The sequence below is a fragment of the Corythoichthys intestinalis genome, chromosome 13 (genome assembly GCF_030265065.1).
Source record: "Corythoichthys intestinalis isolate RoL2023-P3 chromosome 13, ASM3026506v1, whole genome shotgun sequence".
NCBI lineage: Eukaryota > Metazoa > Chordata > Actinopteri > Syngnathiformes > Syngnathidae > Corythoichthys > Corythoichthys intestinalis.
The window spans coordinates 12,169,518-12,186,404 of record NC_080407.1 but is presented as its reverse complement, the minus strand read 5'-3'; the positions used below and the strand labels follow the sequence as shown (position 1 = coordinate 12,186,404).

The 16,887-nt window shown below is 40.8% G+C and overlaps 1 protein-coding gene and 1 long non-coding RNA gene across 2 annotated transcripts in view; one reads left to right on the top strand and one right to left on the bottom strand.

The window, feature by feature from the left end:
• The window catches only part of LOC130928599 (uncharacterized), a 79,677-nt gene that overhangs the window by 27,268 nt on the left and 35,522 nt on the right, over positions 1-16,887 (top strand). The window lies entirely within an intron of this gene.
• The window catches only part of tmtc2a (transmembrane O-mannosyltransferase targeting cadherins 2a), a 67,699-nt gene that overhangs the window by 22,877 nt on the left and 27,935 nt on the right, over positions 1-16,887 (bottom strand). The window contains exon 3 of the mRNA XM_057855290.1: positions 7,092-7,677. Coding sequence (XP_057711273.1) covers positions 7,092-7,677 — 586 coding nt within the window. The remainder of the gene's footprint in view (positions 1-7,091; positions 7,678-16,887) is intronic.

The window sequence follows — 16,887 nt, the reverse complement described above, 5'->3', positions numbered from 1 at the left end:
TGTGGCTAACCTCCCGAGATGTGGACGGAAAAGAAAAATTGACGAGAGATTTCAACGAAAGATTGTGCGTATGGTGGATAAAGAATTTCAACGAACAGCCAAACAAGTTCAAGCTGTCCTGCAGTCCAAAGATTACAACAGTGTCAACCCATACTATCCGTCGGCCGAGGTTACCTGATGTTTTGGGGTTGCTTTGCTGCCTCTGGCACTGGACTGCTTGACTGTGCGCATAGCATTATGAAGTCTGAAGACTACCAACAAATTTTGCAGCATAATATAGGGCCCAGTGTGAGAAAGCTGGGTCTCCCTCAGAGGTCATAGGTCTTCCAGCAGGACAATGACCCAAAACACACTTCAAAAAGCACTAGAAAATAGTTTGAGAGAAAGCACTGAAGACTTCTAAAGTGGCCAGCAATGAGTCCAGACCTGAAACCCATAGAACACCTGTGGAGAGATCTGAAAATGGCAGTTTGTAGAAGGCACCCTTCAAATCTCAGAGACCTCGAACTGTTGGCCAAAGAACAATGGTCTAAAATTCCAGCAGGGCATTGTAAGAAACTCATTGATGAATACCAGAAGCGGTTGTTCGCAGTTATTTTGTCTAAAGATTGTGCTACCAAGTATTAGGCTGAGGGTGCCAATACTTTTTTCCGACCCATTTTTAGAGTTTTGTGTACAATGATAATGATTGATTCTAATTTTTTTTCATTCTCTTTTATGTTTTTTCATTGCAAGCATAATAAATGAAGATATGGCTAACAAATCATTTGTTAGGGTTGTTCCGATCATGTTTTTCTGCTCCCGATCCGATCCTGATCGTTTTAGTTTGAGTATCTGCCGATCCTGATGTTTCCCGATCTGATTGCTTTTTTTTGTGCTCCCGATTCAATTCCAATCATTCCCGATAATTTTTCCCGATCATATACATTTTGGCAATGCATTAAGAAAAAAATGAATAAAACTTGGACGAACATATATATTCAACATACAGTACATTAGTACTGTATTTGTTTATTATGACAATAAATCCTCAAGAGGGCATTTACATTATTAACATTCTTTCTGTGAGAGGGATCCACGGATAGAGAGACTTGTGACTTTGTATATTGTGACTAAATACTGCCATCTAGTGTATTTGTTGAGCTTTCAGTAAATTATACTGTCGCTATGCCCAAATGCATGATGGGAAGTGGAACCATGACTGTGCGTCGTGCTACCAACTGATATATCTTCTCTGCGTTGGGAAATAACATAAGGTGTTAAGAAAAAGATCAATTGCTACCTTGCTTCCTCACATTGCTTCCCATGATATTTCTAATTGTAGGGAGAGGGAGTGCAAGGCTTTAGCCAATTAAAAAAGGGCTCCAAAGGCTGCCAAAATTCACTCTACTCATTTTACGTTGCCTTTTATCTCTCTATATAGGTAAAACTGCGCCATTACAGATTGAGCGCGACAATGTGTGAGTGGGTCGTGCAACGCATGCATTAATTGCGTTAAATATTTTAACGTGATACATTTTTTAAAAAATTAATTACCGCCGTTATCGGGATAAATTTGATAACCCTGCCTTAAGCCTAAAGACTCTGGATGAGTGTAACATATTATGTCTGTAACGTTAAAAACAATTAGAAAACGATTAAATTAATATATATACTGTATATATATTTAAAAAAGGCATGGCCGATATTTTTTTGCCGATTCCGATACTTTGAAAATCGATCCCGATCGGGACATCTCTAGCATTTGTAGTTGCAATCATTTTCTGGGAGAAATCGAGCATTATCTGATAGAATTGCAGAGGTGCCAATACTTTTGGCCAGCAGTGTAAGTGTTTTTTAGCATTGCTAGCTCAAAGGTTTGAACTGGATATTTCAATTATTTCTTTCCGAATTTAAATGAGTTTGTCAGTCACTAGTAGATAGTTCGGCGTTATGATCATTGAAGTAGTATTGGTTTTAAACCAATCGGTTTACCTCAGTTGTAAATGCAAAATATTGCACAGGAAACATAGCTTTTTTGTCTTTTCAATCAACTGTGGTGCAAATACCACTCCCTCCTTTGTCTCCATCTCCTGCTCTCCCCTCTACATCTCTCCTACCTATTTCCCATTTGAAATCTCATCTCAGTCCGATTAGGGAGTAAATGGAATGAGGGATGGAATGCCGGCCGAAGCGAATCTGTCTGCCAATTTGCATTTTCTCTGAAATCTTTAAAAATCGACGACTGCTGCTGTTTCAGCCTTCCGGGGGAAAAAAAAAAAAAAAGGTCCATTCTCAAGACTGAAACAGATAAAGCGAGGGAAATGAGAGCATAGTTTCCCTCTCCTACATCCTTCATCTCTTTGTGTTCCCAAGCGTCTCTTTTTGAGACGTCTGGCTCATTATCGAGGAAACAATTGCCCCCGCGGCCGGGACCGCCGAGTAACAAGCTCCCTGCCAAGATAACCGCGACTGGGCCCGTACGGGAGGGCACCGGCATAGTGATAAATGAGCCAGATGTAGTGGAGGGAGAGGCGGCGGTTGGCACCAGGAACCCTTCGCTCCCACCCGTCTGGCAGCTAGTGACGTGCTTGCACTGAAAGATTTGTCATGACGGCCTATAACAATCGCCAAACCTGATGAAACCTTCCAGACCGAGATCAGAACAATGGAGGAAAAAAGTGGGAGGCTTTGAGGTTTTTTTAATTGCCAAACAACCACACTGTTTTCCTCCTCGGTGCAATGCATCGACCCTACTGCGGTTTCTCGCTTGTGTTGTTTTGGGAAAACAGATGCTCTCTTTGCAAGCCAGCTAATAAAACCAGAAGGTTATCGGTCAGAACGTTTTTTTATATGATTGCGTTCTAGTTGCTAACCTAAGGGGAGTTGTTATGGTCCCTTTATTGCACTTTACAAGTAGCAATGATCTGGCTAGCGAGCAGCTACTCTTATCAAATAGTAGTAATCATACCTATCAAGTTTATTCTAGGGTTTTCTGCAGGTACATGTATAAAAATTAATGTTTTTTTTCTGGAAATGTACTCATTTGTTAAAGATCTTAACTTATTGGCTACCACTGACCAGTGGTGGAATGTAACGAAGTGAAAGTACTTTGTTACACAAAAATGTACTTAAGTACAATATCTGTACTTGAGTACAAATATGAACTGGTAGTCACTACATTTTACTGAACAGATCTGAAATCACCATCAAATGTGATCTTTCTCAAAATCACACAGATTAAAAAAGTGTCGGCTTTAATTAAGGATAGCATGACATAATAGCATAACAATGACAGAAGGGGGAAAAATAGGTAAGTGAACCATCACATTTAATATTTTGTGCCACCCTCCCATTTGGCAGCAATAACTTCAACCAGTCACTTCCTGTAACTGCAGATCAGTCTGGCACATCGATCAGGACTAATCTTGGCCTATTTTTCTCTACGAAACTCCTGTAGTTCAGTCAGATTCCTGGCATGTCCGGCATGAATCGCTGTCTTTAGGTCATGCCATAGCATCTCAATGGTGTTCAAGTCAGGGTTTGACTTGGCCACTCCAGAATGTGTATTTTGTTCTTCTGAAACCATTCTGAAGTTGATTTACTTCTGTGTTTTGGATTATTTTCTTATTGCAGCATCCATTCGCTTTCTAGCTTCAGCTGTCTGACTGACAGCCTCAGGTTTTCCTGCAAAACATTCTGATAAACTTTCGAATTCATTATTCCATTAATGATCGCAAGTTGTCCAGGCCCTGAGGTAGCAAAACAGCCCCAAATCATGATGCTCCCTCTGCCATGCTTCACGGTGGGGATGAGATGTTGATGTTGGTGAGCTGTTCCATTTTTCCTCCACACAAGACAGTGTCTTCCTCCGTGGAGTCCTCCAATGGACACCATTCGTGGCCATATTTTTACATATAGCTTATGTGTGCACTGAGATATTGGACTGTGCCAGTTATTTCTGCAAGTCTTTAGCAGACACTCTGGGGTTCTTTTTTTTACCTCTCTGAGTACTCTGCGCTAAACTTTTGGTGTCATCTTTGGTGGATGGTCACTCCTTGGGAGGGAAACAACAGTGCCAAACTGTCTCCATTTGTAGACAACTTCTCTGACTGTTGATTGATGAACATCCCGACTTTTAGAGATGGTGTTGTATCCTTTCCCAACTTTATACGAATCAACTATCCTTGATCGTAGGTCTTCAGAAAGCTCTTTCGAACGAACCATGATGCACATCAGACAATGCTTCTCATCAAGACAATTCTTACCAGGTGTGTGTTTTATAGTGGGCAGGGCAGGTTTAAAGCACTCATTAGCAGTGTTGTTAATAACGGCGTTATTTTCTTCAGTAGTGAGTAATCTAACTAATTTTCTCATCTTGGCAACGCCGTTGCCGTTACTGAGGCATAAAAGGCGTGCGTTACTATGCGTTACGATGTTGGTTGACTGCCGTGAAAAAGTCTGGAAAAAGACGGACTCATGGAGACGAGAGAGCAGAGCAGAGCCGTTGCAAACGCGATGCTACTATGCTAGGTGGCCTCAATAATACCTGACTTTAGCCGATAGCCTACAAACTACGCCCACATGATGCTTCGGTAGATATCACATATATACAGAACTACATGCAAATGACAGACACGGCGGCATTAGCAACATATATAATAGAAAACTAGATGCTTTAGTAAACAGCCACCATCTTAAAGCAGTAGACTTCTCATGAAGGCTCTGTTGTAGAGAACCTTCCTGGCGAACCTAAGTCACTTTTTGTCTAAAATGCTCCTAAATCGGCAAATCTTACATTAAATCTATCTTTAAATGATGAAACAGTTTTAAAACTTACACATGTCGAAAATAGACGAAAAGGGAACTAATGCAATAACGGGAGCAATTTTAACAACTTTAATGATTGATTCACAAAATTAAATTACTTCCACATATAGCAAAGGTTATTATCTAGTTATTATTATTATCCAGTTAGCGCAATATCCGCAATACCCCTGTTGTCCCAAAAACACTTTAAACTTCAGATTGTTTGACCTTTTTTAGAAAAAAAAAAACATGAAAATTATCACCAGTTACTTTGTCAAGTAACTAATTACTTTTACATTCAGGAAACTGAGTTACTAATGCAATTACTTTTTGGGAGATGTAATTTATAACTGTAATTAATTACTTTTTTTAAGTTAGATTAACAACACTGTTCATCAGTAATTGGGCACACACCTGACTTAAATTGTTTGGTAAAAATTGGTTTCAATTGCTCTTTAGGTCTCCTTAGCCAGAGGGTACACTTACTTATTTTTCCTCCTTCTGTCATTGTTTGCATTCTTTCCTCATTAAAATATGAAAACCTATAAATGTTTGGGTGGTTTTAGTTCAAGCAGACACTGTTTTTACATCTGTGTGATTTTGACAAAAATCAGATCACTTTATCAGAGGTTAGCAAGGGTCCCCGGGGGCCCCAGGCAACAGGCAACATGGGGCCCTTTGAGCATGTGCAAGTAAGGAGGACAATTGGACTTGGAGCAATAGCATATTTCGTAAAAGTCTAATAACACCTCGCTCTCATAGAGCGCTTTTTAGGACACTCAAAGTGCCCGGCTTCTACTACATTAGGACATAAAACTACAGTAACATAGTACACTTACTGCTGTCTTGCTTTCTTTTCTCCTCTTCTGCTTTTTTTCTTCATTTCCAGACGGATAACTTCTCTTCATTTTGCCAATTAAAAAAAAAGCCCGATCGCCGCCCACTCTCACTCTGAGTCACGTGACACATATTTGCGCAGTAAAATGAACACGAAGGTGTGGGGGGTGGGGGGGGATTGAGTGCGCGCTGCGTGCGGTCATCTTGGCCATAAGAGTGGCGAAAACTAAGCACTTTATACTCATATGGATGTACAACATCATTTTAAGATGCTAAACTAACACCTTCCCTCTTAAAGCAAATGTGCAATGCGAATATAATGTAAAGAATGCTCTCCTCGACGCAGCGAGAACGAGTGGGATCAACCAGCCGACGTAACAGGAAAAACACGAAACGGTCGCGCTGATAACGGCTCTAACTTATCATAAGAACTTTACGGCATGAAGAGGAAATACTTACATTCGTTCATGGACGCACAGATTAATCCTCTAACATGTGGGGTGGCCGTCCTCTGTTCGAAATGCGCACCTTTCGCTTACGCCTATTTTCGTTCTCAGAATATGCAGCGCTTGTGACGTAGGACAATAAAAGGACTGGTTGCTATGGGAACGTACGCAGCGGCATACCGCATACCCAAGGAACCTTGCTAAAAGGAGTATTAAAATTGCTGATAAAATCATTTAGGATTATTTTAGATGCATATATGTTAGATTTTTCTTATAGAGTATTCAACGAGGAATACGATAGACCCATTAATAGACTTTCTTGGGAAAAAAAATCAACATTTCTTTAAGTAGTCACATGAATAATGAGGTGGCTTGTGAAAACCAACTTAAAATATTACAGCAAAGACTTTTCATAAAGTTCTTGGTGAATCACTCTTTGCTCATACATGCAGTGTTAAAACTGATTGGTCTTGCTTAAACATGTATGCTAATTGGGACTGATGACAGAATTGTTAGATAATCTGCCAAATGATTCCATGGTATTGAATCAATCCCAATACTTGTAGCTATGACAGTGCGGTGAAACTGAGTGTACTAAATCTTTGTGTGCCAAATCTGTTGGCCCTCTGGGGGCCCCTGCTGGCTGGGGTCCCTAGGCAATTGCCTGCGTATGCCTAATGGGACGCTACGCCTCTGCACTTTATTATTCACTTGTCACTATGCTGGCTGTCTTTGCCTGTACCCATCCCATTAATGTGTGAAAATTCAATACAGTCAAAACAAAAAAGTTTTAAAAGAGCAAATCACATTTGGTGGTTGTTTTATACAGAAATGTGAGAAATTCCTAAAGGTTCAGATCGTTTTTCAGACCATTGTACTTTTACTTAAGTCGAAAAAAAAAGAGTACCCGTATTTCATCCACCACAGCGCTAGACATCCACTCCATTTGACGTGTACAAGTGATAAACTCATTTAAAATCACAGCAAGATAACATGGACGTCTATCAATCGCCGTTTTACCTTCCCGAGCGGGAGGAGAAGCGCTTGGCGGAAGGTGAGCCGATGGAAGATGAAGAGATCGTAGACAGCCGACACGGCTAGCGCCGTGACCCCCTGCTCCTTCCAAAGCATGCTGGCCGCCGCGCACCACAGGCTGCCCGCCATCCACGCCCAGAGGCGAAATGCCGAGCGGTGTCTGGACGCCCGAAGGCTGCAGTGTCTGGCATAGCAGTGAAGAGACAGCAAGAAAAAGACCGCCGCGCCGACGTCCGCCCTCCCGACCACTCCGGCCACGGCTTCCGTGTGCACCGGGTGCGAGGCGAAGAGGAGGCCGGCGAGCAGAGCCCACGGTCCTCCACCCAACAGAGGTCGAGCGAAGGCGGCGAAAGCGGCCGTCGCCAGGCCGTGCAGGGCCACGTTGAGCAGGTGGTAACCAGAGGGCCGCAAGCCATGCAGGGCGTAGTTGAGGCGGAAGGTGAGCGTGCAGAGCGGACGGAACGACTTGTGGCTGCCGCTGTGGGTGAGCAGGGTCCCCCAGAAATCGTCATACAAGATGTTGGTCCACGGGGTCGTCGGGAGAAGGTCCTGATTCGTCTTGATGGCTCGGCTGGAGAAGCAGAGGGAAAATATTACTTTTTGGAGAACCACCACACATTTATCATTGAAATAGCGGCAATTGCCAGAGTTTCATATTTCTGAAAGCAATCCTTCTTCGATAGCTTCATTTTACAGTGTGTTTTCTGTTTAGCACATCAAAGAGGTTTCTCTTCCTCATTTCTGGAATACTAGTTTAATTAAAAAAACACAAGCTGTGTATTTTATATTTGGTGACAGCGTATCGGGTTACAGCAAGGAATTGGGTTTGTTTTACTCAAATTCATGGTTGAGTCCCTGCTTTGATGGTGTAATTGCCTTTCAATATTACTGACGAGCTACTTTAATCCATTATTTATAAGTGAAATATCACGTCAAGCTCAAATTTAGATATCATTTTGTTTAGTTTTCGCGCGTATTCTGGCCTGGCGCACTCCCCGAGGCCGTCGTCGGGTGGCCTCATTAGCGTGGAACGCAGTCTTCGAGGATCTGCATCGGGGAACTATGTATAGAAGAATCACAAAAATATTGAGTTCAACGAGATGGCCCTCACGTCATAACAATTGGAAAGGATGTACCGGACACAAGGGTTGCCGAGCGGACGTTATTCGTGAGAAAGTAGCACGTTCACACAAAGGGAAGGAAATAGGAGGCGGTTAAATGAGGGGAAAAAGAGGAAGAACGTTTGCTTTGAAAGTCTTTTCAATTCAAATTTGCCTACAATGAGAAGGATACTATTTGCTTTTCAGGCTTTCTAAATATTTTTTTTTTTTAGACAATGCGGAAGGAGGTGCATTGTTATCTATCTATTCTACGATCTATATTCCTAAAACTGAATTTTGTACTCAATTAAATAGAATCTGTTCTCTGTTGATTTATAAACGACGCTTACAATAGCAGTAGTCTATTTAAAAAGCGATCAAAAACATGCTACGTGCCGCCTGCTGCCTCCCCCGTGGGGGTTGTTGATGATCATTAGCGCGCTTTCTGTCTTTGTGCATGCATGCTGCACTGCGTAGGACAGACGGGAGGGTAGCGGGGGTTCAAGTGAGGACTTCCTTTGTCTGAAGGTTGCACCTTTTTAGCGCGTCGGGACTCAAAAACAGCGACATATCTGCCGGGAGAGTTTTAAACGTCGACTAAATGTAATTGTTTCCCTGACGAGCCTGTAAAGCTGTCTTCGCTTGGGCAGGTTCCCACCATTTCCCAGCATTGTTTTCCCAACAATGAAAGCGTGTTTATTTTGGAGGCCCGCGTGTGGCCATCGTGGAGTTTGCGCTTATCAGCTGTGACATCATCTGCTTTTTACATTTCCTTGTAGTGCATAGCTTTCTGAAACCAATCCTCTCTATTTTAAAGTCACGTTAATAATTTAAATATTCAAATCAGTGTCGGCTAATCGTCAAAGCCACCATCTCCATTGCCAATGGATTAGCAAGGGCGTAGGTTTGGTCTTAATATTGGTAGGGACGATATACAGTGGGGGAAATACGTATTTAGTCAACCACCAATTGTGCAAGTTCTCCTACTTGAAAATATTCGAGAGGCCTGTAATTGTCAACATAGGGAAACTTCAACCATGAGAAACAATGTGGGGAAAAAAACAAAATGATATTGTTTGATTTTTAAAGAATTTATCTCCAAATTAGAGGGGAAAATAAGTATTTGGTCACCTACAAACAAGCAAGAATTCTGGCTGTCAAAGAGGTCTAACGTCTTCTCACGAGGTCTAACGAGGCTCCACTCGTTACCTGTATTAATGGAACCTGTTTTAACTCATTATCGGTATAAAAGACACCTGTCCACAATCTCAGTCAGTCACACTCCAAACTCCACTATGGCCAAGAGCAAAATTGAGAGACAAAATTGTAGACCTGCACCAGGCTGGGAAGACTGAATCTGCAATAGGTAAAACGCTTGGTGTAAAATCAACTGTGGGAGCAATTATTAGAAAATGGAAGACATACAAGACCACTGATAATCTCCCTCGATCTGGGGCTCCATGCAAGATCTCACCTCGTGGCGTCAAAATGATAACAAGAACGGTGAGCAAAAATCCCAGAACCACACAGAGGGACCTAGTGAATGACCTATAGCGAGCTGGGACCACAGTAACAAAGGCTACTATCAGTAACACAATGCGCCGCCAGGGACTCAAATCCTGCAGTGCCAGACGTGTCCCTGCTGAAGAAAGTACACGTCCAGGTCCGTCTGCGGCTCGCTAGAGAGCATTTAGATGATCCAGAAGAGGACTAGGAGAATGTGTTGTGGTCAGATGAAACGAAAATAGAACTTTTTTGTAGAAACACAGGTTCTCGTGTTTGGAGGAGAAAGAATACTGAATTGCATCCCAAGAACACCATACCCACTGTGAAGCATGGGGGTGGAAACATCATGCTTTGGGGATGTTTTTCTGCAAAGGGACCAGGACGACTGATCTATTTAAAGGAAAGAATGAATGGGGCCATGTATCAAGAGATTTTGAGTAAAAATCTCCTTCCATCAGCAAGGGCATTGAAGATGAGACGTGGTTGAGTCTTTCAGCATGACACTGATTCCAAACACACAGCCAGGGCAACAAAGGAGTGGCTTCGTAAGAAGCATTTCAAGGTCCTGGAGTGGCCTAGCCAGTCTCCAGATCTCAACTACATGTAGAAAATCTGTGGAAGGAGTTGAAAGTCCCTGTTACCCGACGACAGCCCCAAAACATCACTGCTCTAGAGGAGATCTGCATGGAGGAATGGACCAAAATACCAGCAATGGTGTGTGAAAAGCTTGTGAAGAGTTACAGAAAACGTTTGGCCTCCGTTATTGCCAACAAAGGGTACATAACAAAGTATTGAGATGAACTTTTGGTATTGACCAAATACTTATTGTCCATCGTGATTTGCAAATGAATTCTTTAAAAATCAAAAAACGTGATTTTCTTTTTTTTTTTCCTCATTCTGTCTCTCATGGTTGAGGTTTACCCATGTTGACAATTACAGACCTCTCTAATATTTTCAAGTGGGAGAACTTGCACAATTAGTGGTTGACTAAATACTTATTTGCCCCACTGTAACCGCATAACCATAGGCGAAGTTTGACTTACGGGGCTGGAGGGGCACAACATGTTGATGACCCCGAAACGTAGTGTCAGCAATAAAATGAACTTACAAGAATATTTATAATAAGTTGACAGTGAGTGTTTTTTGTTTCCCATCATCCTTGAGGGGAATTTTAAATCAAACTGCTTAGGCAATACTTTTCGCCAAGATCGTCATCCATTGCCTGTGTCGTGCCAATGTAGTTACCCCAGTCAAAAATTGTATCCCCCGGGCTTAGTCATATGTAAGTAGATTTGTGTCTTGATAATTCAATCAAAAGAAAAAAGTGGCTTCAATCAAAATATATATTTTCAACTCAAAAATAAGTCGCTTCAATCGAGAAAAAAAAAAAAAAGTGTTTGAATGCAAAAATAAAACTGAAACTAAAAAAAATTCATGCGAAAGCTATTTTTCTTTGATTTTTATTGAAGTAATGTTGATTTGTGTTTGGGCCACATTTTTGCGAGGACATTTTTGTCATTATTGAGTCAAAAAATAAGTTGCGTCAAAAAAATATAGTTTCAAAAGAAAAATCCCTTCTGTCAAAAAAAGAAGAAATTCAATGCTGGTAAAAATGTTTGAATGCGAAAAATAATTTGAGATTGAAAAAGTTGCGTTTGAACTTTTCATCGAAAAAGTTTTCTTTGATTGAAGCAATCCTTTTTGTGTTTGGGCCATGTTATGATTAGGACATTCGTGTCTAAATCATTCAATCCCCAAAAATAGTTGCTTCAATCGAAGAAAAAAAAATTTGAAAAAAAAAAAATATATATATATATATATATTCCCGTCTAAGTTGCTAGTCACATGATCTGTTCGAAAAAAAATTTTTGTCCCATTCTAAAAATATATTTTTTGTTCATTTCATTGTTTTGTTGCAGTTTTCTTGCTTTACAACTTTTATATACATCGGAAAGTCAATTACATGTAATGACTCTTTTCAGCCACCAGGGAGGTCCTGTCCAGGGCTACATTTCTCACCAATATGAACCTAATTAATCGATAGGCTAAATGATTCATGCAAAATATATCTGTATTGACCTATACTAATTTTCTTACTGCAAATTTATAATGTCTTACTCTGATAATTTTTGTTAAATCTAGTCAAATAATTTTCTCCATCTTTTTTGAATGTTAGTCTAGTTAACAGATTAGTGTGTCAGATTCTTCCACTTACTTGAAGTAAATATTACTATTTTTTCGTATTGAGCCACTACATCTAAAAGTTGGTAATTTTTCACCTAAATCAAGAAAAAAAATATTTAAAATATTTTAAACAATATTCTTGAATTAAGAAAATTTCTGACAAACAAGTTTTTCCTTTTAAGATTAAATATACAAACCTTTAGCCTAAAATAAGTCTGTTAAGTTCATTTTCAGCTAGCTGTTTTTCTTATTTTAAGAATTTTGAGTAAAATCGACTTGAAGCACTGTAGCAGTAGCAAAATTAGTGGAGTGTTCCCCACCTCCACAACATTGACGTCTTTTTACATTAATTACAGTGGCTGCTGCTGGCCGAAAAAAAAAAAAAAAATAACGGTAGGATCAGTTCTATTCTTACTACATATAGGAACACAATCTAAATGACCTATATAACTGAAGTCATTATATAATGCAAATAAGGTTGCTTAAAAGTTGATGAGGATAATTTGAGCATCCTGAAAGGTTGTTAGTGTTGTGTCCCTACCGTCCCTATGCAAACCTACGCCCTGAATGAAAAGAACCGTGGCTACAGTAGTCGTCGAGGTGTCTGTTTTTATGTTTGTGAGCGTGATAGCTTCATTGAGAACATGGAGTGGTCTCCCGTGGTGACAGAAAACGTGTGGGAGGGCTCTTTTGTATTCCGCCACCGTATTTGGGCCACGCCGCCAGGCAAGCTACAGGACTCGCTATTCACCATCCTGAAAGTACAGGACTGCTTTTCAGGTTTTGTTTTTTGTGTGCTAGTAGTTTAAGATTGGAATTTTCGTGCGGACTAGTCTGAAAAGATTGAACTACTTCCATTGTGTTTCTGGTTTGGTTATGTAAATGAAGCACCATGATCTCACCAGCAGCCATTTGTGTTTGCGCATTGTTTCTTTCAATGCGAAATGTCACCCACTATCGTAGGCGGAGTTTGACAACAACATGTTGATGACCCCCGAAACGCAGTGTCAGCAATAAAATTAATTTACAAGAATATTTATAATAATAATTTGAAAATGAGCGTTTTTTTTTTGTTTCCCATCATTTTTAAGGGGAATTTTAAACCAGGCTGCTTAGGACAGCTTTACTTTTCGCCAAGATCGTCATCCATTTATTATGGTACACCTGCTGGTGTTCTGTCAAATTTTGCACCCATCAGAAATGTTAAAAATGGCCGGGCCGCGAATAGAGCGGTTACAAAGTTGACACTACAAACTTTCTTTAAATAAAGGAATATTTAATTACGTTTGATCATGGACGGACATGTACAAAAGTTCTCCTCAGACACATCCTGCCATGGTAGTGCACACAACAACTGCACACCACTCTCTCACTGTTCACGTGTTCGCTCTGTTGTTAAGCATTAATTTACACCATATTCGTGTTGAGCATGTATATGTTTACAATGTTACTTGTTTATTTAACACCTGTGGATAATATTGAGAGTCCAACTGAATGTAAAAGAGAGCTTATTTATTGCTTCAACAGCTTTGGAAGAAAATTTTTTAAGGGTGCAAAATTTGGAAGAACACCGGTGGTGGCTCTGTTGTTCAATTCGCGTCTTTAGTGGGGCAAATTGAAACTCCGCTCAACATTTTGGTGGTGCATTTTATGGTCCACATTTTCAATCCTTGGTTCTCACTCAGTAGTTGTTGTCGCTTAGGTTTGAAAAAATTACGTATATGCATCTTGCATCTTCGGTCCTAAGCTGGTTTTGGCTAGGCAAAGCAAATGACAGTCTAAGGTAAGGTTGATCCGATCATGTTTTTTTGCTCCCGATCCGATCCCGATCGTTATAGTTTGAGTATCTGCCGATCCCGATATTTCCCGATCCGATTGCTTTTTTTTTTTTTTTTGCTCCCGATTCAATTCCAATCATTCCCGATAATTTTTCCCAATCATAAACATTTTGGCAATGCATTAAGAAAAAAATGAATAAAACTCGGACGAATATATATATTCAACGTAAAGTACATGAGTACTGTATTTGTTTATTATGACAATAAATCCTCAAGATGGCATTTACATTATTAACATTCTTTCTCTGAGAGGGATCCACGGATAGAAAGACTTGTAATTCTTAAAGGATAAATGTGACTTTGTATATTGTGACTAAATATTGCCATCTAGTGTATTTGTTGAGCTTTCAGTAAATGATACTGTAGCCATTTAACTGTTCTGCCCAAATGCATGATGGGAAGTGCAACCATGACTGTGCGTAGTGACACCAATTGATATATCTTCTCTGCGTTGGGAAATAACATAGGGTGTTAAGAAAAAAATCAACTACTACCTTTCTTACCCACATTGCTTCCCACGATATTTCTAATTGTTGAGAGAGGGATTTTAAGGCTTTAGCCTACTAAAAAAAGGCTCCCAAGACGAAATTCACTCTACTCATATTATGCTGCCTTGGAGCTCTATATGTAGGTAAAACGGCGCTATTTTAGATTGAACGCGACAATGCGTGAGTGGGTCGTGCAGCGCATGCGATAATTGCGTTATTATTTAACGTGATTCATTTTTTAAAAATTAATTAGCGCCATTAAAGCGATAAATTTGATAGCCCTACTTTAAGCCAAAACTAAAGACTCTGGATGAGTGTAAGACATTTTGTCTGTAACGTTAAATTAGAAATTAGAAAACGATTTAATTAAAAAATATATATATATGTTAAAAAAAGGCATGTCCGATATTTTTTTGCCGATTCCTATACTTTGTAAATGACGTGATTGGACATCTTTAGTCTAAGGTGCTTGTCACATGATCTGTTGGAAAAATAATTTTGACCCATTATAATTTGTTTTTCATTTCATTCATATTTGTTGTTTTATTACTTTACAACTTTTATAGAAAATATTTTACCGTAAAACTCTTAATTTTAAAATCAGATATAGGAAAGTCAATTACATGCAGTGACACTTTTCAGCTCCACGTATGCCCACTATGTCTTACGTCGGCCAACATATTGTTCACATTTCAGGCCCCAAAGTCGTAAAACACATTTTCAGTATAATTATAATGCAGAAAGACTACAGTCGAATCTTTTTTTAAATAGTTGGCCCGTCTGCGGCATAAGCACCGGCTGGTTTCTAATAACCAGCAGCCACCACCAAATGTAATCACCGCTGGCTGAGTTACAATTACACTTTTGTGTACAGTGCATCATTGGACTCCCCGGCGGCGGATGAATTGGTCGCCACAAAGGCCGCACTGTTTTCATGGAATTCCTCTTCTATTTTGGGAAGCTCGTGGGTTTGATTGCCCCGACTTTTAATTTCCTGAAACAAATGTTCTCCCTATTGTTTTCTGGTGGTGGTCAGTGAGGAGAGACAGCACACGAGCGAGTGATCTAGTGTGTTAATACCCAGCTAAAACGATTAGAGAGTGATCATTAAGTCTGGGGGGCCCTTTCGCACTGTTTGGTCCGTTTTAAATGGACCAGAGTAGTTTTTCTCCGATAGTCCGCTTTGTTTTGTAAATGTGGACGCGCATCCGGACTCGAGTTCGGACCAAACAAAAGAAATCTGGAGCTGTGGATGCTCCAGGCTGTGACACGACACGCAGGGCATCCTTGGAAGCGGAAGTACAGCGCGCACCCTGATCAAAAACAACAATGGCAAGATGACGGACAATTAGCCATGGCCAAATGTTGTTGTGCTGTGCTAAACAGTTGCTTTTGTTATCCAGAATGAGGTTCTAATGTTGCGGTTGTGTTTTGGATGCTGTTCCTGAACGGACCTTGTGAGAGTGACAGTGGCCGAGACAGGCGGAGCCTCTCGGGGCGGCCGTTTCGTGACTCTCCGGGAAGTGGCGACAATTTGGCTAGGTTCATACCGCAGGTCTTAATGCATTAAGGGAAAAGGTACCGTTCTCGCACACACCATATTATTGTTTGCATTAGTCTAACACATTCATCTAACTATAGTTTAGGCAGACTTCACTCAGTGCCCTTGACACAGTAAAGTTAATCACCTTATCGGCGCTCATGAGGGGGAAAAGGAAAAATGGTACCGTTTCTCGTAGGCACCGTCTCACTGTTTGCATTACTCGAACACATGTAATATAATCAATCAGGGAATAGTATCATTTCTCATATTCACTTTAGGACTGCACTACTCTAACACACCTAGTGTAAAATAAATGGCACACCATAGTTTAAAAAAGCAGAATAGATACACAACGCCATCTTATCACAGAAGCCCAAACGTGTGCGCCACGAGCAAGATTGACGCACCACCTCTGGCAATCAGTCCTCCCGACAAACGAACAAGGACAAAGACCAGCGCGCTTTGTCCTAAAACAAGTAGTGCCAGCCCGGATAACAAAGTTGATAGCAGGCGCTTGTGACGTCAAGACCAGCGTCGGTCGCTGTGGCAACCACATCCCATCCACGCACGAACCTAAACAGCCCGAAACCGGCCAGAGAGGGATGATCCCAAAGCAACGCCCGGACACACCTTCGGCTGGCCCACAGACTTAAAAAAACACTGGACACTGAGATAAGACAGATTTTGCTGCTCGGAAACATTTGCCATGTAGCCTTGCGTTGGATTCAGCATTGTTCCCTCCGTCGTCTGTTTTTGCCTTGTTTTTGACCATTGTCGACGAATAAATTGTCAACCTGTTTTCGGTGAGTCTTCTTTAAACTTTTGAAACATGGAGTCAGTACAAAGGGTTAAAATAAGAAGAGAACGCGCGAAGTTCCGCCTTCCCGGTTGGCGTACGCGAGGCAGCATCGGCCGAGCGGCACTTGTTTTGGCTGTCGCTGTTTCCGTGCGGCTTGACTGGGGAGGCGAATTTCAATACGCACAACTTTTTTTGTCATATCTTTTTTCACAACTTTTTTTGTCATATCTTTTTTCACAACTTTTTTTGTCATATCTTTTTTTTCGGCATGCCCGTTCAGACTGCCTTTGTCCACTGACCCCGTTCAACAGTCGCACTGATTC